Source organism: Dufourea novaeangliae, unplaced genomic scaffold, assembly GCF_001272555.1.
Source record: "Dufourea novaeangliae isolate 0120121106 unplaced genomic scaffold, ASM127255v1 scaffold12, whole genome shotgun sequence".
NCBI classification, from domain to species: Eukaryota; Metazoa; Arthropoda; class Insecta; order Hymenoptera; family Halictidae; genus Dufourea; species Dufourea novaeangliae.
In genome coordinates this window covers 1401139-1423396 of record NW_015373886.1, presented here as the reverse complement: position 1 = coordinate 1423396, position 22258 = coordinate 1401139, and the positions used below count along the sequence as shown (strand labels likewise).

The 22258-nt window shown below is 35.3% G+C and overlaps 2 protein-coding genes across 5 annotated transcripts in view; one reads left to right on the top strand and one right to left on the bottom strand.

Moving 5' to 3' along the window:
- The window catches only part of LOC107194322 (cation-independent mannose-6-phosphate receptor), a 28539-nt gene extending 25112 nt beyond the window's left edge, over positions 1-3427 (top strand). The window contains exons 14-16 of the mRNA XM_015583929.1: positions 884-1010; positions 1373-1521; positions 3186-3427. Coding sequence (XP_015439415.1) covers positions 884-1010; positions 1373-1521; positions 3186-3275 — 366 coding nt within the window. The 3' untranslated portion in view covers positions 3276-3427. The remainder of the gene's footprint in view (positions 1-883; positions 1011-1372; positions 1522-3185) is intronic.
- Positions 3428-8650: 5223 nt separating this feature from the next.
- Positions 8651-19219, bottom strand: LOC107194699 (diacylglycerol kinase theta-like). 4 transcript variants are annotated; one of them, XM_015584366.1, is made up of 12 exons: positions 19169-19219; positions 18961-19095; positions 18104-18221; positions 17840-18027; positions 16126-16338; positions 15887-16021; positions 15631-15805; positions 15160-15479; positions 14307-14595; positions 13849-14008; positions 12999-13115; positions 8651-9013 (listed from the first exon to the last, which is right to left on the bottom strand). In XM_015584366.1, the coding sequence occupies exons 2-12, from the start codon at positions 19091-19093 to the stop codon at positions 8900-8902; spliced, it is 1962 nt and encodes a 653-aa protein (XP_015439852.1). In that variant the 5' UTR covers positions 19094-19095; positions 19169-19219; the 3' UTR covers positions 8651-8899. The 4 variants fall into 4 exon arrangements, with proteins under 4 accessions (XP_015439852.1, XP_015439868.1, XP_015439860.1 ...); XM_015584382.1 differs by having other exon boundaries at positions 13008-13115; XM_015584374.1 differs by having other exon boundaries at positions 19178-19219.
- Between the last annotated feature and the right edge of the window lie 3039 nt (positions 19220-22258).

The following is a 22258-nucleotide window of genomic DNA, read 5'->3' as shown; positions in this document are numbered from 1 at the left end:
TACATAATTTCTCGTTTTCTTATGAATAATAGTTGTTCAGATAAATAATAATAGGACAATTGCTTGTCTTCAAGAGATATCAGAAAATGTATTTGTCTGTATTAATGCAAATTCATACTTCCAATAATCTATTCGAAAAGACAGAATAACTAAAAATTTAGTGTAGTGTTTTATTATTTTGTGAACGGAAGAAAAAATTAATTATAAATTTAATTATACCTTATTAATATTATTATCTTTTTGTATTCTGCACAATTCGTTTATCATATCAATGCATAAAGTTTCACAGTCCATTCATATTCAAATTTAACTATACGGTATTGTCGATTTTAATTCTTTTTCTCTGCGTTATGAAAAATTTTAAAGAATTATAATAAAATGCTGTAATATCAATAATTATAGCCTTTTCAATAATATACATATATTTTCTTATTATTATCATGTACCTAGATCTGTGAACTATGTAAACATTATTCATTATTCAGATTAACTTAGTAGTATCATAAGTTTTATCATTATCGAAAAAGTTTTGATAATCAGTAGTAGAACATAATAACAATTTAAATTTTGTTTAAAAAATATATTACATAAAGAATTAAACAGTTTTTCTCAGTTCGTAAATTTAATTAGTTTACAATACATTGTTGGATAATAAATCAGTGCAAGTTTCAGTTTTGCCTAATATTGCCAATATTTACCATTCGGATCTGGCGAAACATACTTCAGTCATCATCATTAGATTGCATCAAGTACAATTTCACGTAAACATTTCACAAGGGATAGTTGACATCTTTATTAAGAATAATTGTTTCTTTATTCTTCTGATCTTATAAAAACGTTGGTATCTTATCGACTTCCATGTTTTTTTCATTTGGGTATACAGGAATCACAATGCAGCGTGGAATTCGAGTGGCAAACGAATATTACTTGCACTTGTAAATCGAGCACCGAAAGGCCTACTGCTCCACCAGATACGCACCAAGGCGTTCAAGAGTTCTCTACTAGTCATAGTCATAGTAAGTACTAAAAAGCAATATGAATAATATTGGTGATTATTAGATTGTGGATATTTATGCGTATCACATTTTTACAAGTCAAATTTCAGATGTAGGAAATTTCAGAAATTTTAGCTTAACCCTTTAATTGCCAGTACATTTACACTATTGACGTCATATATTTTCATATTCGATATGGAAAATCAAATACGCTGTGTATGTGGTCAAGTTAAATGAAATAGCCCCTATATTTTATACACCATAAAATTTAATGTCCTATAAATTCAATGCTAGTAGTTCTAATGTTAACTATATTGTTGTTTAACGGCATTTATATAAATTTGCTTTTACTATACCGTATTGTGCATTCGTTTCAGCTGGTACGGTGGCAGGCATCATACTAAGCGTTATCGCCCTGGTTGCAGCACTGCTTTATTTCCGAGATCCGGATAAGAGAGTGTGTCTGCGGTCCTGTTTACACCCATTTTCTTCGAGACGAAGCAGTGGACGCGTTCAGTACTGCAGGGTATAATAATCATACTTTGCATTCATACATATCTGCAATTAATTACTTATTTTCACCATTTATTACTCGTTAATCCTTAATTGGTAAGGTGTAAATATTATTATCTATTTATCAGTTATTACACAACTTATTTCGCATTCTCATGTAAGAAAACATCAAAAGACACAAACACCCTGTGTGACCCGCCGACGAGTCACAGTCACAGCCCATTGGGCCCACGGTGCTGCGTGTCACGTCGTCAGACCCCATTTTTTAGTATTTTATTCATTCAAGTTTAGGGTTAAGTAACGATAATCTTACTAAATTCCTGGTAACATTTTTCCGCGATTTTGTAAGCTGCAGCAAAATAACTCTTATATTTCCAGCGGATTAAATTAAATATGAGTAACGTAGTTTTCAATATTAAAATGTATTTTAAAAAATTTGTTTGGAAAATAAGAAAACATTGTTACTCGTGGGTTGAATTTGTTTAATTCTTAAGTGAATTTATTGATAGATATAAAATGTATTTTTTTATATATATTGGATTCATATTTAAATGTTTCTTGGTGAGGGAAAACTGGAAAAGGAATTAGACATTCGAGACGAAATGTATCTATTCCTGTGAAGTATAGTTTTTAAACGTGCTTAAGACATTGTTGATGTGTTTTACACGTATTTAAACAACATTTGAAAGTACTTCAGAGTATTATCGAAAAGAATCTAGTTAATTTTGAAGATTATTGTCAGTTGATTGTATTATACATATGTACTTGAAGCGAATCACTATGGAGATTATCGTTTCAATCGATACGCATTGGCTCGGCGCTTCTTTTTTTGATAAATCAGTAGTCTAGTATCAATTTATCTATGGCAGCAAGAAGACTGTAACACTTGTCACAAAATATGTAGACAGAGGGTATTTTTTCAAATTCATGTTCTTATGAATTAACAACTTTAGAAAAGTAATAGAGGCCCCATCAGCTTAAAAATACAATACAAATTTTACTAATATTTTTATTTTGCGTTTCCTATAAACGCATACACATCCACCATTTATTTAAAAATACATTGAGCCTTCATCGTCATTGTATTACCTTTTAAAATGATTTTCTAAATTAATAATTAAGACACACGCTTAAAATCAGTGGTTAATATATCATCATCAATAATTATAAATTGATTACAGTATTAGTTAACAAGATGAATGATATCATACATAATAATTAATTGTTATATGATGTAGATGGCAAAATTTCATTGTTGCCAATCATTGTCACAGTAGAGTGGCTATATTTAAATTTTTAACCCTCCCAGGTCGATATTAATTTCAGTGGACAAGAAATTATTCCCGTTGCTACATTCATTACTGGTAGCTGATATAATAAACATTTCGTGCATATAATTATTCACAATATGTAGTTAGCTCGAATGCCTTAAACAACGAACATGAAAATTGTTAGCTAACGAACTCTAGGGATGACAGTGTCAGGGTCTAGTTTCAGGTTCAATTTGTTCTACTACTATACTCAAAGAGTTACACTTCAAATCTCAAACGAAAAACAAAGGTTTCAATTCTAAATGGACCAACGCATCATCGCCTATGCTGTCCTCAAAAACCTTCATCTTCCAAAAATAATAAAAAAATATATCTATGAAAAGAAGTAATATATTTTGTATTTCAGGTCAACACTACAGAGGAAGCTCGACTTTTGCTCGACGTGGATCCCACCCAGTGTCAAACGGATAGTGACGATGATCTTTTGAATGCGTAGTCACATCTAATTGTTGTCTTTTTACATTCTACTTTACCTATAAGTTTCGAATTACGTAAAAAGAAACCTCGATCGAACAAAAAGTAGGTATTTCCATGTAAAAAGCCTGTCTCTTTAATACCATCGTTTAAATCGATTCACAATTAATTCAAACTTTGTTATTATCGTTCCGTGCCATGAAATATTTTAAAGATTTATAAACGTTACGTAATATTGTGTTCGCCGAGACACTGCGTTAATTGATAGCGCGTCTTGGTGTGTTACGAGTATTTATACTGAAAAAGTCTGTTTTCGCTTTTTGTTTTATTTAAGTTCGAAAAGTTCCTAAATGCACAGTTCAATAATTTATTTGACGCATAGAGTGATGTGTATTTAATAATTTCTTCCGATCAATACAATAAATAATTTTTTAGAAGTTTGAAATTTCTTTTATATATCGACAAGTTGTTGATAGACTGTACTGCGAATAATCTTGTTTCACGTTTGTTTTCTAAGTTGTATGGTGCGGAAAGATATTGACGATATGGTCGGGCAAAACTGAATTACTATAAAACGCATTAACATAATATTTTATTGTAATATTATGGAACTGACTTCCTTTTATTTATTATCTTTTTATTGATTTTTACTTTTTATTTTTCTGTGACAATAATAAAGATACATCTGCCTTCAGATACAGTATAAATAGAACAGTGTATCTTCCTTTATTAAAAAAACGAAAAAAATAAAAATACTGTTGGAACTGTCGATATTAATATGTACGATTTTCTAAATAGTATTCAATTCTTAACTTTCTTGCTATGTTGTAATCATTATAATTTATTTTTTTTCACCAAAATACATAAATATTCGTAAATCTTTCGAATTTATAAAAACAATTACTCTTGTCTGCAATAATATAGTTATACAAGTGTAACTTGAAAAATTTGCATTTCCAAATTTAGTAATTTCATTTTCCATAATTAAATTTTTAGTCGTTTATTGTTTGTGTAACAAATTAAACTTTTATTAATACTCACAATAGAGATTCTTTATTGTTGTCACAGTTTATACTAAAATAATGAATTTGTGCCTGGTTCGAGGCTTTGAACTTTTTTGTATGCTTACGTGATATGTACTATATGCATATATAATATTAAGAATCCTTGTGGATGATTTACTCATAATAATTTAATCTGTAACTATAACAGAACGTGGATGTTTCACTGTATCTCGGTGATATAATATAAATATGTAATTATAAAAAAACACTTATCCTGTAAATGAAACAAAAACTTTTTAAATGTTGTGTCTATAAATAATACTATTATTGTCTATAAATGTGTTAATCCATACTTTTTAACCTTTCCCTAAATAAAAAAAAAATAAATGTTCTTAAGAACTAATAAGACTTCTTCGTCATATATTCATGTAATATTGTTTAGCATTATAAAATTAAATAAAGCTTCAGTTATTAGCCACTTCAAGTTATAGCATTTATTATGTTTTATATTTTTTATTGAATTTTCGTACTCTGGATTATCTCGAAGTCTCGTATCTTTCAAGGCTTTTGTGTAAATTCTTGAGAAGATGTTCAACACATTTGTCGTTCGTTTCAAAAGATTTCAACAACTGTTAGGCTATTCAGACCCATATGGTTACCAAATGTGCACTGACCAGGTATACTAGCGAATTACCGAAAGTTTTATGGTACGTAGGCAGGACGAATTGCCGGGGAGGCCCATAATCTTTGACAATAGGAAAGGCAACTGAAAGGAAATTCCAGTGAAACACTCGCGTAGAAAGTGCGACAGATAAATATAATATTAAATTTGTTATGGAAAATAAAACTTCGTTTTAAATTCCTGCAAAAATATCAATTTTTATTAATGCTGAAAACCTTTGAAACTTGCAGAAATAGTGGATTATTACTTTCGAAATTTAGGTTCCGAGAAAATTTTACTTCATTGTTTCAAATTCTATCATTTAAAATAATTTTTACTGGTTTTTGTTCAGTCTCGTTAACTAACAAAATTTTAATAAATATATCTAAATCTAGAAAAAAATTTACAGAAAAATAATTCTTTTGAAAATTTTTTCATACCGATACATGGACAACTAAAAATGACATGAAATTTATTTAAACTTTTTTCCATATCTTTTGTAGTTTACCAGTCCAAGCAAATAAATAAATACTGGTGTCTCCCTTATCCCTGTTAGTGGCGAATCATGGATTCAGGAATGGGAAAAAGAAGAATTCACACCTGAAATCATGGTGCAACGATGAAGTAAATGGAATTAGCGAAAGCATCAAGTTCAATAAGTAATGTGTACATTAATTTATGTAATATTTCAATCTTTCCATAATACACGCCAAGACATGATTTCAACTAAAAACCTCGCCGTTCGCGGTACAGTAACGTGTTGCGCGTCGAAACATAGAGTTAAAATCCGGAACGAAAGTTCATAAACCGACAACAGTTCAATTTGTACGACGTTTTACCACATTGTGTTCGACATAATACAACACATTTATCCTCCGACGGTCATTATAATACGTATATTTATAAATCTGGACATTCAAATCAACATATTCGAAGGAAACAAAATCATCCTTAAACGTGTCACATCCGATCCCATAATTACAATACTCTCTTTCTCTCTCACTCTCTCTCTCGCTTTCTCTCTTGCGCTCGTTCTAACCGATACAAAAAAATAATACGGAACCGCGTTTTTTATTCTCATTATTATTTTATCCGGGGAAATTCTATACCTACAAAATACAATGGCAACCGTGAAACCCGAGGAAAACGGTACTTTATTCATCGAGTTCGCACGGTGAAAGAAAAAAAATAGATCGAACTCGCGTCAAGCGGGTGTGTACCTGCAACGTGTCTGTATGTGTGTGTTTGTTTCGTGTGTGTTTGTTTCATGTGTGTGTGTGTGTGTCATCGGTAGGACAGAAAACGAATTCAGTCGACACAGCTAGCTTCTGTTGGCTTTCTGTTCTTTCTTTTTTGGTTTGGGTTTCGTTTATAGCACATACACATCCATTATACGTAAATTGTTCCGTTAGCTTCGCCTGGTTTCTCTATCCTCGTGTTTTGTTCGTATTAGCAACAGCGGATTATACTACAGGAGCTTGTTCTCGGCCAGATTTCTCGCGGAAAAAAATAATAAATAGACGAACACGCGTTTGATCGCCAATCTGCCGCCGATGCGTCGTTCGTATTCGCGCGCGAATGCGCGCCGGATGCCAAGGACGAACGACTGAGCCCACGCATCATTGGCAGGTTGTGATTCGAATATGGGGAGGCCTGGGATCAATCATCCGGAAACTGACGGTCTCCCCATCGTAACGAATTTCCCTTACATCCTACCGTGAAAAATAATCACACGGGAGGAAGAGATCTACGAAGTGTCAGCTAGAGGGTGCAAACAGGAGAGCTTTGGTTACTCTACTAGAAGCGTTCTTCGATAAACGCAAAATCAGAAAAATGACGCGCACAATATCCTGTTCTCGACACGTTATTTTCCCCATTCTCACCTGTGTTCTCGTCGCGTCATCCCGTTCGCTCGCGATTCTGTGCATTTAAAGGCATCGATTCATCATCGATCGATCGATCAATCAACTGAAACGCGCGCAAACACAGTGTACAACACGTTTTCTCCATCATATCTCTCTTCACCAAACTCCCATACCCCGCACAATTTTCTCGCGATTCGACGGGGGACGATAACGTTCCAATGTCCGGCATGTGTAAACATCGCCTATCCGTTCCTTTCATCGCCGCCTCGAAATAACGGTTTATTTTTTCTCGCTCGCCTTTATCTCCTACATTTACAGTATTATGTACAACTGTTTGGCACCGTAAATTGTCTCTTAATCGAATGATGCCAACGAAGGGTCCAATGTATGAACACGAGATCCACGACGACGCCATCTTGAAAGCCGTGAACACGAGTCGCGTTCGTTCACACACTCCAACAAACCTGTTTGAACCACCTATATCACTCACTCACACGTTCCGTTCCACGGATTCGCGCGCTCTGAACAGGGTGATCGGAACTCGATCATCCCCCAGCGGTCAGCCATATTGTCGCTATCTCGATCAGAACCGGCCCGCTACCGAGAAGTGTCCAAACAGCGTGTCTAGCGTGGTTTGCACGTTGAAACGTTTCGTTTTTGGCATAGTTTAGAAATGTACATATGTATGTCCCGTTTCTCTTTTTCTTCTCGACACCACGTTTACAGTGGAATGTAGTGTGTATGTATGTGTGTTTCTGCCCTACCCCCGTTTGGCTCTCGCGAGCGTCCCTTCTAACGGAAGGACACCCCGTCTAGAACCTACTCGGATGGTGAAGAGAACATTGCCAAGTCGCCTCTGGATTCTCGTTACGGGCGAGAACAATACTTCCGTTACCGCCATCTTTCTCGTCTCATTCGGGGCAAGTTGACAAAGCGCTTCGCCAGTCGATTGTAACCTCGTCCTAAACGCGCGCGTGTTATTACATTAGACTCGCTCCTCTTTTAATAGCTTTCATTCATTATACATATATATATATATATGTATACATACATATATATATATATATATATACATATATACACGCACATATATATATGTATATATATATATACTTCATTTATTTATTTTTTTTGTTTTCTCGTATCCTATGAAATGACTGACTGCCACTGGTATTTGTTCTTTTTTTTATAAATTCCAGACTGCCCAGCAGCCAGACGCACAACAGTTATCACAACTTAAAACTGTTAATACTAATACATTACTCTGTTGTAAATATATTAATATTTAATCATAAATATTATATATATTTATATATTATTATTAATAACAACTGATCCTCATCGCACCACGGATATTTACGGTGGATTTAGTAAAATACCAATACGAAACGTCATTGTATAGTGGTAGGTTTTTCACTTCCTATTTATTCAAGGTTCGCATAGGAAGGGACGGGGGAGTGGGAGGGGGGTGTGAGGGAGGCAAGTAACGGATTAGAAAAGAAAAAGGTGAACGTGAAAGTATACGTATAGCTAAAAACCGGAGGAAACGTTCGTTCGATACTACTTTCCCTGGTAATGTTCCGTGGTTCGGTATGTAACCTCTCTCTCGTCTCACGATTGTTCGTTTCACAGTGTCTCGTTTTTCATTCTTTCACTTCGTCGTTTACTAAAAAAATATGGATCGGAGCCTACATACGATGCTACGTAATTGGTTAGTTAACATTTAAAAATGAGATCTATTTTTCATCCTAGCAACTCGGAACGGGGACATTAAAGGATTAGAGGTTTTACTTTGAGTTCATTAATGAAGTGTCCTTATGCATTGTTCTTTTCTCTTGTTGCCTTGGCTACTTCTTCTTCTGCATTCCTGGAGCAGCTCCCATGCGTTCTTCTCATTGTTGGGTTGAGTGTCGTCATCGGTGATCTTGTACACGTCGTGGGTCGGTTGTGTTTGTTCGACGAGGTGAACATTTTTCGTGCGTTCCTGGCCGTTTCAGACGGACGATTTTCGTGGCCGATTACGTTTGCTGCGCGTGAGAGAGCTGTGCCGCCGGTTTCGCCCGCGATCACGCCGTGCTGCGTCCTCCGTCCGTCTGCACGAGGAACGTTCGGTCACTCAGAAAACTTCCGGTTCCGGTTCGCCCGATGGCGCCGCCTGAAGGGCCAGCTGCATGCTGGACTCTGTGTTACGCCGTTTCATTTTACCCTTGGTCTTCTTCAGCATCGTCGCCTAGGAATGGACAGGGTCACAGGGGGCGGGGGAGCGCACAAACGAGCAATTGAGAAAACAGTCAGTTAACCAGTTAAACCGACTAAACAACAATATTTTCGCAATTCCTTAAACAGCCAGAACTTTAAGGGCCAACAAGAAGATGTATAATTCGTGGAACGAAAAGATGTAGGAACACAGGATCGATTAACATTCGAAGAACGATTTGCTGTGACTCTTTTTGTTTCGATGTGAGTTTAGAACGAGTTTTCAATGTTGAACAGTATTACGATACCAGGTTTGGCCCCATGTAAATTTGGGATTTATTTCGTTGTTTGGTCTTTACTTTCTGCAAAATCTCTGATGAGTGAACCGCGTACTAACTGCATATTCTTTTAAAATTGTTAACTTCTTTAGTACATATTTTCATATATATATATAACAATATTCACTAGAGCCTCATATGTAACAATAGTTACCTGCCATTTAAAATAGAAAATGTAACTGTTATTTGTATTTAATAAATGATCGAAAACTGTAAAAAGTTGCATTTTATCCCGTACGAATGAATGGCCTTAGGACAATTTAATTATGTAGGCATGTGAGACATATTCACGGGGTTATTCTTCTAAACATCAAATGGAATTCTAAAACATCTAACTAACACTTTATGTATTTCACCCTTCACGATGTACAATCAGTTTTTAATGAAATATCGTTTGCTTATACATACCGACAGAATTTACTGACTTTCGACGAATTTTGCTTAATTAGTCAAATATCTGCAGAGTCCTTCGAATGTTAATCACTGAAGCTGAAAAATACTATTTGAAAAAATAGTGCATAACAACTAGATCATGTACAGTGTTGTAAGAAACTACAGGTTTTTAATAAAAAAAACTGAGTATAACTTAGAAATTCAAGAGAATTTACTAAACTTAATTTTTAGTTCAATAATCTTCGAACTGATATATTGTATTTCCGCGTACCCTGTAAAACCGATCTAGAATAAATAAATCAGTGTACAATATAAGTTGTACATAACTTTTTGTATACTACTCACTTTTTAAAATTTTATTTCCATCCTTTGTGAATTAATTTCTTACTCGTTTACCCCACTGGATACAGTATAGTCAAGCGACTCTAATTGAACCTGTAATTTCTCACAGCGCTCCATTACGACAAGCTTGAATTGCGTCGAGCATTACAATTGCCGAGCAACGAACGAATCCCTGGACAATCTCAATAACGACTAATTTAAAGCTATTAACCGAGTCTCAATCAACTTAGAATGTTACTTTTATTAACGTGAAATTTTATGTCAAGAAACAATATCAGAAGTGTAGTTATTGAGTCACTACTGAATCACAGAAGGCACTGCAAACGTAACTACATGAAATTTTCTCTAGACGTTTCAAAAATTCCTTGCGTTGTAATAGAAACTTGAAGTTGTCCAGGAGCTCGTCGATCGCCCCGATACATCCAACAATAGTGGCACAGAGGGGCTACATGCGACGGGAACATCGAATGGACTTTCAACTAATACAGGAAGTACACGTTCTATAGTTCGCATGGCGTGACCGCACCGAAACTCCCCTCGATTGTTGTAGAATCTGGGAGGAACAACAGTCGGGGAATCTAGGCGGAGCACTGGTCGGAAAAAAATAGAACTTGAATCACGAATGAAATTTATCGAACTAGTTGCAAACTGCGGGTTAGGTTTTGGTGGTACACTCGTCCGTGCTCTTGCCCTCCTCCCCGTTAGCGGGTGGAATTGACGGTTCGGTATTCCGACGCTTGATCTTATTTTTCTTCAACATGGTCGCCTGGAGTGAACAAAGGAACAAGGAGATATTAGTCAGAGAGAGAGAGAAAGAGAGAGAGAGTGCGATCAGGGGAGGATTGCATGCGCTGCCGGACACCAGCAGTTTTTGGGTTTCTAGCACTTTTACGGAGACTGCGTAAGAGCGTCATGATTAAGTAAAAGAGTTTAGCGGCTATTACATACAGATGCTCCGGCAGAGAGTCAACGTGCGACAAATATGTAGATAGCCCCATCATTCTGCATGAAATCGAACAGCATGAGTGAATATCGACAGACAACGGTCCGAGGGTATCGGGTGCCGCAAATTTGATTACATGATTGTTAACCCTTTGCACTTTGGACATCGGTTACGCAGAGACTGTTCCCGACTGAGCGGTATAATCGAGCAGCGTGTGAATCTACAGTACCGGACAAAATTATTCGTACACCCTTTAACGCGGGACAACTTTTTTAAAATTGGTCCAAATGACTTGAGTTCTTTGGTGAAGTTAGGGACATTAGTTTACTAAATGATGTGTAAAAAAAATTGAAAAAGTTGCAATTGGTTGGAATCGCGAAAGAAATAGTAATGGATGTTTTTTACGACTTTTTAATCCGAGGCTATGTTTATGTGAAACACATGAGTGAAAGTTTAGAGATTGCAAGCAGCCCGACGCTGTGGTGCATTTAGATTTAGAATAAGGACATTGTTCCTGGAGGATCTGGCCACGGAGTGGGGAGGCAGCGATGCCTTTTGTTATGAGAGCACTTACCCCAGAACCCGGAGGAAGCATAGTTCTTTTAGAAATCAAAAACCTTGAGCTAATATGTCTAACACGTAAGTAGGTTTGCAAATAAAAAATTATCTCAAAATCTATTTTTAATGAACATTTGTTGTAAATTAACTAATAAATTTTTATTCAAAACAGGTTTTCATATAATTTGTTATTTGCAAACCTACTTAGAATTACAATTCCACGTAAACTTCACTTAATGCCTAAGGTGGCTGAGTAACTTTGTGACCCACTGTACGTGTTAAATGAAACTAAAAATATAGAATTTCGTAATTAATATTTTTTCGCGGAAATTTGTTTTAAGAGCTCTGTATTCCCTCCATATGGACACGTTACCAGCGTCATATTAAGGGGGAGGGGCTATAGCCCCGGGCCCCACTTTCAAGAGGGGCCTCGATCTAAACCTTCCGTTTATATAAAAAAATAATTCAATGAAATTTTGTTTACTGTTTCCCTTTTAAAACAATTAGAAATTGTATTAAATGTAGAAATAAATCGTATCAAAGTTGTTAAAATATAACGCAGAAACAGCTTACGAATACTTTCAGATCATCGAGGTAGTTGACGCATTCCACGATCTCTGTAACTTGATAAAAAGAAATTAAATGCTCAGATATGTAATGTTACTTATCGTATGAATATTAAGAAACTTTTATTTCATTTACTGTTAGAACTGAATAGTTTGTATATTGATTATTCAATTGTAAACATTTGTTAAGTCAAAGAGCCAGTCATATTGACACAGAAAATTTGTAGTTACTGTAATTTTAAGTTATTATTGTTAACAACAATCGTATACCAACATTTGATAGTAAATGTTGAAAATCATTCATTAGGGATATGATTTTTTCAAAGATCGCGAAGTCTCGTAATATTCAAAAACTTTTCTTGCTATGACTCAATATTAAAATCAGTCAGATAATCAATATATTAAAAATCTTAACATTTGATGAAACAAAAAAGTTTCACTATATGTACCTACTGCTTATTCATGATCTAGCTGAAATCGCTTTTTTAAATGAATTATTATATGTCATAAACAGTATTTCTTAGTAAAATAAAATTGACGAGTCTAAAAATAAATCATGGAGTGAAGAATAAGTCAGCCGACTAATGGTTTGTAGTAATCTACTCTGAAATCGAGTAGGAATTCTTTCCGTACCTAAAAACACGGTCATCATGGGGATTTACAATACCAACGTAAGTAAAAGTGAAAGTCGATCACTATGCAGGAAAGTTGCAGTGCAAAGGGTTCATTGGAAAACACAAAGTAGATGCTAGAAAACGGGGTAAAGGTGAAAGAAGTTCAGTGCCAAAAAATGTTAGGAGTAGTTTACTCTTACGGTGCGTTACACCCACTCTGTTCTCTATTTCAATGGAATTATGGGGTTGTTACGGATGTCTGTACCAAGATTACCGTCAACGCTGATTTTAAAACTACGATATCCCCTGCGCTCTGGATCCATGGCTCTCCGTCCACTTGTACTGGTATATCAGACTGCAAATGAATCTTTATATGTCCTCCCTGCGAGAGGTACCAAATTAAGTTAGTATATTTTAATTAGTTGTCACAATAGTAGCCACTGATTTGTGGAAATAAGTCTATATTAAAATTTTTACCTTAGTTAACTAATAAGTCGTTTAATTTATGATCGTACAATAAAAAATTGAGTTTAACATTTTTGAACAAGAAATTACTACTCCTTGTTTGATACACTAAGTGACCTATAAACGATCAATAAATATATGCGAATATTTCGATTGTAGTTGAGAGTAGGTTTCAAGGCTCAAATGACGTTGATTTGCAAGGCTTCAAATACGTTTGATTTTACAAGGTCAATATTTCATAATTTGTACCATAATTTCGAGTTATAAGTTTGTACACTATGAGGAATTAAGAAAAAGAAGCAAAGGAAGAATTAATATTACTGCTGAAACTTCTGAAATTTAATAGCTTATGAGCTACTTTTTACTTTACACGAGTCAATTGTTAACCTTGCATTTAAATAAGAAATACAATTTTGTACTTAACAGATGTTTATTAATGGTAGAAAACGTAGTACTGAGCTAAGAAGGTTTTGTTCATTAGGGACATATGGGCAATCTAGTATATTATTAGTAATCAAATTGTATTTAATTTTTCTCGAATCAAGATCAATTAATTTAGCAAAGATATATATATATATATATTATATTATCATTTTAGCATGGATATAGTACAAGAACCTTTGAAATCATCGTTAAAACAGAGATCTCACCTGGGCTATCCTCATCCCTCCTCGAATACTAGACTGAATTTGTCCTAGATGCAGCACACCCGTGACTCCAACCACTTCCAGGATCCCATCCCAATGGTTTGGTGTATAAAACTGATCTACCTTGGTGTCTGGTCCCCAGGGATTCGCCCCAGAGCCCCAACTATATAATAAAAAGAAATCAAGATGCAAACATTTAATCATTAGATTATTAGATTTGAAGAAAAGTTCAGTGATTTTTTTACTTATACTCTAATAAAAAAAACAGAAAAATACGTGAGGAGTACTGACATCCATTCTAATGAAAATGGAATATGGTCATAAAGAATAATAGGCATTACACCCCTGATTATTAGAATAATAAACATATTTTACTAAAAATCAAATGCCGGACACAAAAACGACCAAATATTCTCTCAAATTTGTTATGATCATAAAATTTATAAACTGTTGAGTAATACCTTAAAATATTCAGAATAATAATCCCTTCGACTTGAGGCAACTCGACGAGTCTTCCATCCACCTCCAATCGGATTTTCGTGTGTAAATCTTTGCAAGCTGTTTTTTTTACCATCTGCCGTAGAGCCATCGTCACGTACATTCCCTTGTTGCGAAATCTGCTTCTGAATTTATCCGGATTTTCTTCCCTGGCTTTGTGGAAGGCCAAACACAGCTCGGCATCGACACCGATTCCGAAGTAGTTGTTCATTACGTATATTTGTGTGTTGTCTTCGTTGGTCGCGCCGGCCCCTGTAACATTCGGATGCAATATTTATTTACCCAAAGCTGTTAGTTACATAATGTCTTGTAAAATATTTCTTGTCCAGAATATTGTATTAATATATTTCATGTATAGAAAAATTTTAGAAAAATAATGTATAAAACTTTTGTACAGGAAAAATTTTAGAAAATAATCAAAATTAAATTCATCTTATTTTAAAATGAAATTAATCTTTTGTAAGCATTAAATAAAGAAATCTTTAGTTAATTAATGTTAAACGAGTTTATTTAATAAACACTGTGGTGTAGTAAATGAATAATATATTTTTTCGTGATTCTTCTTATAGAACTAAATACGGATGTGCCTAGAAATATTAATTTTATATCGTACACTTTGTAAAACATATTTAAAACTGGAATTCAATCATTTTTATCTTGTTCATACAGTAGACTCCTGTTAACCGGCTCCTGTGGGTCCGGACCTCTGGCCGGATAAACAATTGGCCGGCTAATCCGACAACATGTATCACTTATTATTTCTAACTATTATACTTCACTAATTGTTTCAAAAGAACTGATTCTAATTTAACAAACCTCCTGGGTTGTTGCTCAACTGCTTGTCTTCCTTCTCCTCTGTATGAAAAACGACTGTCCACCTGTCCAGCTGTGACTCCTCCGCGTCGATCACATCTCGTAGCAGATTCAAGGGATCTTCGTCGCCGGTGTAACCGGAACCCCAGCAAAGCACACGCGCGAGATCGTTTCCGGTACCAAGTGGAACAATGGCGCAGGCAGGCGAGGAACACTCGCTGTCCTGACCGACATTGTCTAAACACTGCAGCACCCATCCTATTGTTCCATCCCCGCCACAAACCAAGATTTTGTAGTCCCTTATGTGACGGAAAACGTAGAGTCTGAAATGAAAATGATTAACAACGATGTAATTACACGTGTTATTGTAATATTTTGTGTACTATGTATATCATTTTGACCGAAATATAGCACCAATTTAGTGACATTATTTTACTGTCACAATTAAGAGTCGAAAAAGAATTTTGTACGTACCCAGGAAGTGGTCCGCCATTGTCCAGATCGAACACTTGATACGGATTCAAAAGTTTACGAAAACTGGAGATTAACTGAAGCCCCTGGCAGCCCCCCGATTTCACGTTGACGAAAACTAGCAAAGGTTGCACGTCTGATGGAACCATGGTCGGTTCGATACTCGGCAGCGGCATGACTATATAACAACGAAAATATGGAATTTATTATAGAATCGTATACCGATAACGTCGATATCAATTCACTCGTTCAAAATTACCTAAAAGATGTTTATCCTCGTATTTTGATTCCTGTAAGGTGTACAACGCCCTAACTGCCTTATTTGCATCCTCGTAGATAATTACCATCGAGCCGTACTCGTAATATATTGTACCGATTGAGGAGAATTTGTTTTCTAAGAAAATTACATATATAAATTATTATTGCACGCAATAACAAACGTAGTTATTATTTTCTCACGAGTGTATGTTCCCTTTTAAAAGCCTTGGTATTATATACCTTTGCCTAAGAGTTCAGTCAATATATTCTCGTAGATTCTTTCGGGTTGATTCACTGGTAGGTTTCCCACAAATAAAGCTAAATTAGGTCCATGAGGATCTTGCTTTAGCTGCAGATAAAATCGCATCAACTCCATCTGCCTGATCGAATCTTTGCCCAGTTGCTTCACAATCTCCCATGGCTTCTCCTCACGGGTCAGAACTTTTTCGGTGACTAGTCAAATGCAAAGAAACGTGTATAATTGTGTGTATTTTATTATAAACAAAGTTCGATATAAATAAATATATTCCTAATAATGTTTACAATCTGACTGCGATTTTCATACATCTAAAGGAAATGTTGTGTCTACAGTAGCTAATCGCAGAATTCTACAACTTTATTGTTCGAAATCTTTCAAACTGTAATATAATTTTAACTCGTTTCTCAAGTTTATACATATTCACTTAAAAAATATCAAGTAATGCGCATGTAAATTGTTTTTAGCCCATCACCATTCTCTTATACAATTTTTAATTATACTACAGTTCGGAAAGTTTCGTAGTTCATTTGTATTTTTCTGTATTATTCAATTTGCATTTGTGTTTTATTAACACTACGACGACCGCCTAGTTTCGTTAGTAACTTTCACGAGTGGCCGCGTTTGTTAAGAATTAACAAAATATAGTTTTTTACAATATATACAATGTAAAAATATTCCATAACTTTGAATATATGATAACTATACATATTTAATCATTTTTTTGAAATGGGAAGTTGCAAAACAGTCCCCTAAACGTAAAGGGTCATACAAAAATTCACACATCAAATATGTATAAATATGAACGACTGTTTTATACGACGATTCTGAACGCTTCGGAGATTCCTGTTCTCTTACATTATTTATTTTCAAAGTAACGCACAAAAATAGTTTCCAAACAGCAACACCTAACAGTGAAAAGCTAATATTAGAATGATGCTAAAGTGACATAAAAAAAAAGGGACGCCAGTGTAGCGTCATCGGCCACTAGCAGTTGGCACTCACATGACGCCTCTGTGACGTCATTGTATCGTCGTAGCGTTAAAAAATTCAAATTAACACATTAGCTACTAGAGCTGATTTTACTTTTCGTTCCCCATGTGCTAACATATTAAGCCATAGTACGCCAACAAAAGTTCATCTTCATTACGCTTTTCTTCAATCAAATTAAAAGAAACCCTAAAATCATCTGACATTAGTGGAAAACAAACATTTATGCCGTGTCATATAACCGTAAACACAACTTATTTAATATTGTAATTATCAAATCAACAAAACACTAAAAAATAGGGTGTGACACACCGGCGTGTCACGCAGCACCGTAGATCCAACAACAAAGTTGGGCATAATTTAATTCAAGCAATACATAGTGGAAAAGCAGCAGTAAAGCAGCTTAGGTAAGAGCGTCATCCTGACCTTTGAACAGTTACTGAAATTAAATAATTGTTTGCCAAGTGTCTACTCATTCGAGAAGAAATAAAAATTGGAAATTTCACGTTTAATTAATTGAAAACTGGCGAAATACTTCTTTTTTATCTTTTATGTGTTATTCGAAACTTTCTATCTAGATAATGAATTTGTCTACCTCTGCTTGACAGGGTGTGACTCAGACCTGCCGGCGAGTCACACGGCAGCCAACGTGTAAACAAACGAAATACTTTTTTGAATAACTTTTCAATATTCAAAAGGCAAACTCACCACCTCGATCCAGAAGGATCTCGCTACATCTGTAATCCTCCGATTTGAAATTCTCTAAACCGAACTTCTGAAGCGCTTCTTCGATTAAGTCCGCAACCGTGGTGGTTTCGGCGACAGGTACTATGCAGAATGAGTCTGATACCTGTAGCTTGCCTGGATAGACACGCACTTCGCCAGTCTCGCTATCCCTGCAATCGAGAGGTATACAATTCTACGACGTACACGTTAAATACTTGCAGGGAGAAATTCGTCGCTGGCACTTACTTAAATCGTAAGAAGACAGCCGGACGTTTGCCCTCTTTGCGACTCAAGTTTAGAACCGGCGTAGGATCGCATAATTCGGTCTCATCCGTGGCATACAGGTCGGTGAGGTAAAAGTTGCCTGAATCGAACAAAAATAGGGATAAATGTACGTCGATGAAATTGTGATTCATATCAAGATCGAGGAAGAGGAACTGCATAGTTCAAAAATGTGTTGGAATTTGTAAAACATATTGATCTCGGTGTTGTAAAAGTACTTCAAAATTTAGTAGGAAATATTTTACATATGTAGATACAGGGTGAGTCAATAAGAATTACTATCTAAAATAAATTTAAATAACCTATTAATTGTATCAGAAAATGTTTCAATGAATAATGTAGCATTTTAAGGGATGCATCGAATGGATACATTTTTTTTTTTTTGAGATATTAAGGTGAACTTGAGTTGTTTCAAGGTCAATGCACCTTTTTTTTAGTACCACGTTACTGCGCGAAAATCTGCGATTTTCAATATCTATATAACTAACATATATCTAAGCAATGTATTCATTAAATTTTCATTACAATCTCAAATAAAAAAGTCGCAAAAACCGACTTACTATTTTTTTCGCGATTCCGACCAATTGCAACTTTTTCAACATTTTGTTAACACATCATTTAGTACACTAATCCTTCTAACATCACAAATGAACTCAAGTCACTTGGTCCAATTTTGAAAGAGGTGCTCTGTTATGAAGTGTGTACGAATACTTTTTGAACCAACTGTACATATCTACCATGTAAATCGAGGGATGAGTGTACGTGACATGAAAGTTACACCAGCTGGTACAGGGATAAACAGCGATTCTGTTTATACGTACTAGGATCTTTCGTAATATGAAATGCATGAAGCGCCGCGGTCAGGACCTGTTCCGTGGTTGCTTGCCGTGGCACCGAGATCACGCGAAATATCCGTCGTCTGAGGGAGTTGTTGCCGTCGTAGACCTTGATCATCTCTGCGGAAACGGAAGGAGATCGGTAAAAGGGACAGACCACGGGGGGTCAGCCACATGAACCATATTGAAATACCTTCGTCACCTCTATCTTTATCTTCTTTCTCCTTCGGGGAACGAGGATCGCGGGTGTTTCTTCCGATATGCTTCGTGCTGCAAAAACGTAAAACCGTACATCGATCTCTGTAACGACTTTTTTGTCACTGTTTCTCTGATCGCAATCGCTCCCTAGGGCACGGAACAACACACCAGATAGAAAGAAACTTAGATGTAACTGTGGATCGTCTTGTTCCCTCAACTACCGTTAAAAAGAGGATGCAAATATATTAATACGCTTGGCAACCATTACTCAGATAACATTAATGGTGTATGTATGGTAAGAAAGCATCTATCAGTAGCTAAGACACTTTCCGGTCAATTGTCCGTTTTTTTTTTTACGGGATCACTGGATCACGAGCGTAATGCGAATACACAGATGTATCTGACCTGGACCTTTAATCGGTGGTACTATGGATACTGCTATTGTTGAAGCGCTAACGTACTGAACTGAAGGGATTAATATCGAGTAGCTTGGGCAAGGAATCGATGAATGTTACGGGTGAATTTTTCTGAATGTTTAGTGCATAGTTTTAATATTTTATATCTGCAAATTATATGTTCAAAACAAGTAGTCTTAGAAAATGAAAATAGAGATCGTTTATGCTCTCGTAAAATTAATAAAAAAGAAAGTGACTCCTATTGAATACAAAGTGTTTAAATGAAACAGGTAATCCAGAAGGGATTTTGCATTTTACATAATCTCGTTCACTGTTTTATAAACCTAACAACTTGCAGAATTATTACAACATGCTGTCGTAGTTGAAGTAGTTTGAGTATCCCGATGACAAATACACTAATTGTTCAGTCAAATACGATCATCGGGAACGTAACCAGAAGGTTTCAGTTATATTTTATTGCAGACTTTCCTATGTATGAGATAATATGTTAAATATCAAAATAATTTTGAATTAATTTTATAAATATCAAACCTATATAAATCTTATTAATACTTTATCACTTAAACAACAATACTATGTGTGCACATATCTTTTTGATTGATCCAGCATAGCTTGTTTCTATGCACTAAACATTTTAAATATTCTATAGTGTGCTATAATAATACAAGCATTGCCTAAAAAATCTCGGTCTTCCTAACCTTGGAAATCTCTAAAATATTAGTTTCCTTGCGTTTAACTCATCAAACAACTAGATGGGTCAAAAGAATCGATTTTTAAAAAATATTCGAACTCGATAGTACTACCTTTAAACTACATTCTTTGGAAATTTTATTTAAAAATTCTTAAAATTAACGAAGTTATATACCTAGTGGAACGGTCAGTGGAAGGCAGACGTTGTTTTTAAAAAACCGTCGTATAGAAACACTTACCACGCCGTCTACTTCGAATTTTTTAATAAAAATTTCACATTTTATGAACAAAGGAATACTCTTTGAAAATACATAATATTCCTTTAATAAACAAATTTTTCATCGAAAAGAATTTTTGAAATCCATTCTATTTCTTCCTCTTATAGGTGTACGTAGCCACTTAAAATTTCAAAATGGCACCTCTGAACATGTCCGTGTGTCAACCGCTTCAAACCTCCAAATTCTTTACTGATCTGAATAAAATGTTTCGAGATTTTCCAGGCAATATTGTTCAATGATCGTGTCATATAAGAGATGCTAATGAGAAACAGAAAAAAAGAAACAATAGAACAGGGGCACAGGTGTTGCATTTTACTGGCGCTACAAACGCAATCCTTTTTTTCCAAAACTTCGAAAGATAAGTGACACCTCTTACCATCGGGCACGATGGGTTTGTAGAACACACATGATAGAGGAGAGATTTATTCAGTAGCATTCTTGCGCTTCGTTCGCACTGGCATAGTGGTGTGTGATAAGCGTCACGGAACTCGGATAGCATCCAGCGGGCTGAAGTGTGACAGTACATGCACCGAAGCAACACATATAAACACATGCTAGAACGTAAATGTTAACAAAGTAACAAACATTCATAAAAGACGGTAAACAACATGACGCGGGACACGGTACATATAATCAGATTCGAGGAATCGTACGGAATAGATTCTCTACGCTCGCTGAAAATGTAGTAAACTCATCGTTATTACGTTCCATTTACGTATTTTCGTCACCTGTCGCCGCGATACGGGATTTCTGTAAGTGCACAACACATTGACTGTTGCGGAACATGGAACACAACCGTGGAAACGAAGTTGAGAAATAGAATTGAGATATTAAATGTACCAATAAGTGATCCACTACTTCAGAGTATCGTAATTTGGGGTAACTGTCCCAAAGTCAGAAAATGATTATTTTCGATTTTGTTGCCCTTTTGTAGATATTTTTAGGTGAAATACCTTTTTACGTAATAATCAACTTCATTGAACAATTTACAGAGCTGCAAAATTGAAAATGTTCATTTTCTGACTGGGGGCAAAGTTACCTTGACTGTGAGTCAATGTGACCCCAACTCACGATAACATATGTATGTATACACTACCGTTTAGAAGTATTTGCCCACCCATATTTGTTTTACCATAGTCAAAAGTGTAACATATTTGAAAAAATTTAGTTATCCTGATAATAAGAGACCTAACAGAAGCGACAGTCAGGATCTTTTGTTGAAGAATCGGAAAATAAAATTTGTCGTGGATAATACCTTTAGCCATAAGTATATGTTGTGTGGATACTACCTTTAAGGCAAGACGTATTCAACATAGCATTAAGGGAATAATCTTAAATATAAGAGTTGAGGGTGTTATATATCATTTGTGTATCATTATATTTCGCGCAATACTAAAATATTATGCAAAAGTAAAACTAGGAAGAGAGACTTTCATTTTGCTAACTAAGAGTAACAAAATTTAACCATTTGTTCGATGAGAGAGCAAATAGTGTATGCATATGAGCGGTAACGTATGTGCTGGATGAAAATATAGGGAGTTGAAGACCACAGAACATTATGATTTAAGGGTCATATGCCTTGGAGTGGATTACTTGTTGGTGCAATTAATATTAAGGGGAATAATGAGTGTATCAGTTTGTTTCTTGTCGAATCAAGAATGTATGATATCTTAACGACCTTAACGCAGATTACAAACTCGA

What these genes read in the sequence shown, in the direction of transcription:
- LOC107194699 (XM_015584366.1), bottom strand. Translation starts at nt 19,093, where the DNA reads ATGATCAAGGTCTACGACGGCAACAACTCCCTCAGACGACGGATATTT. An exon ending in TCATATTACGAAAGATCCTA is followed by an intron (nt 18,222 to 18,960) that starts GTACGTATAAAC and finishes TGTTCGATTCAG; the next exon opens with GCAACTTTTACCTCACCGAC. An exon ending in AATGGCGGACCACTTCCTGG is followed by an intron (nt 15,480 to 15,630) that starts GTACGTACAAAA and finishes TTTTCATTTCAG; the next exon opens with ACTCTACGTTTTCCGTCACA.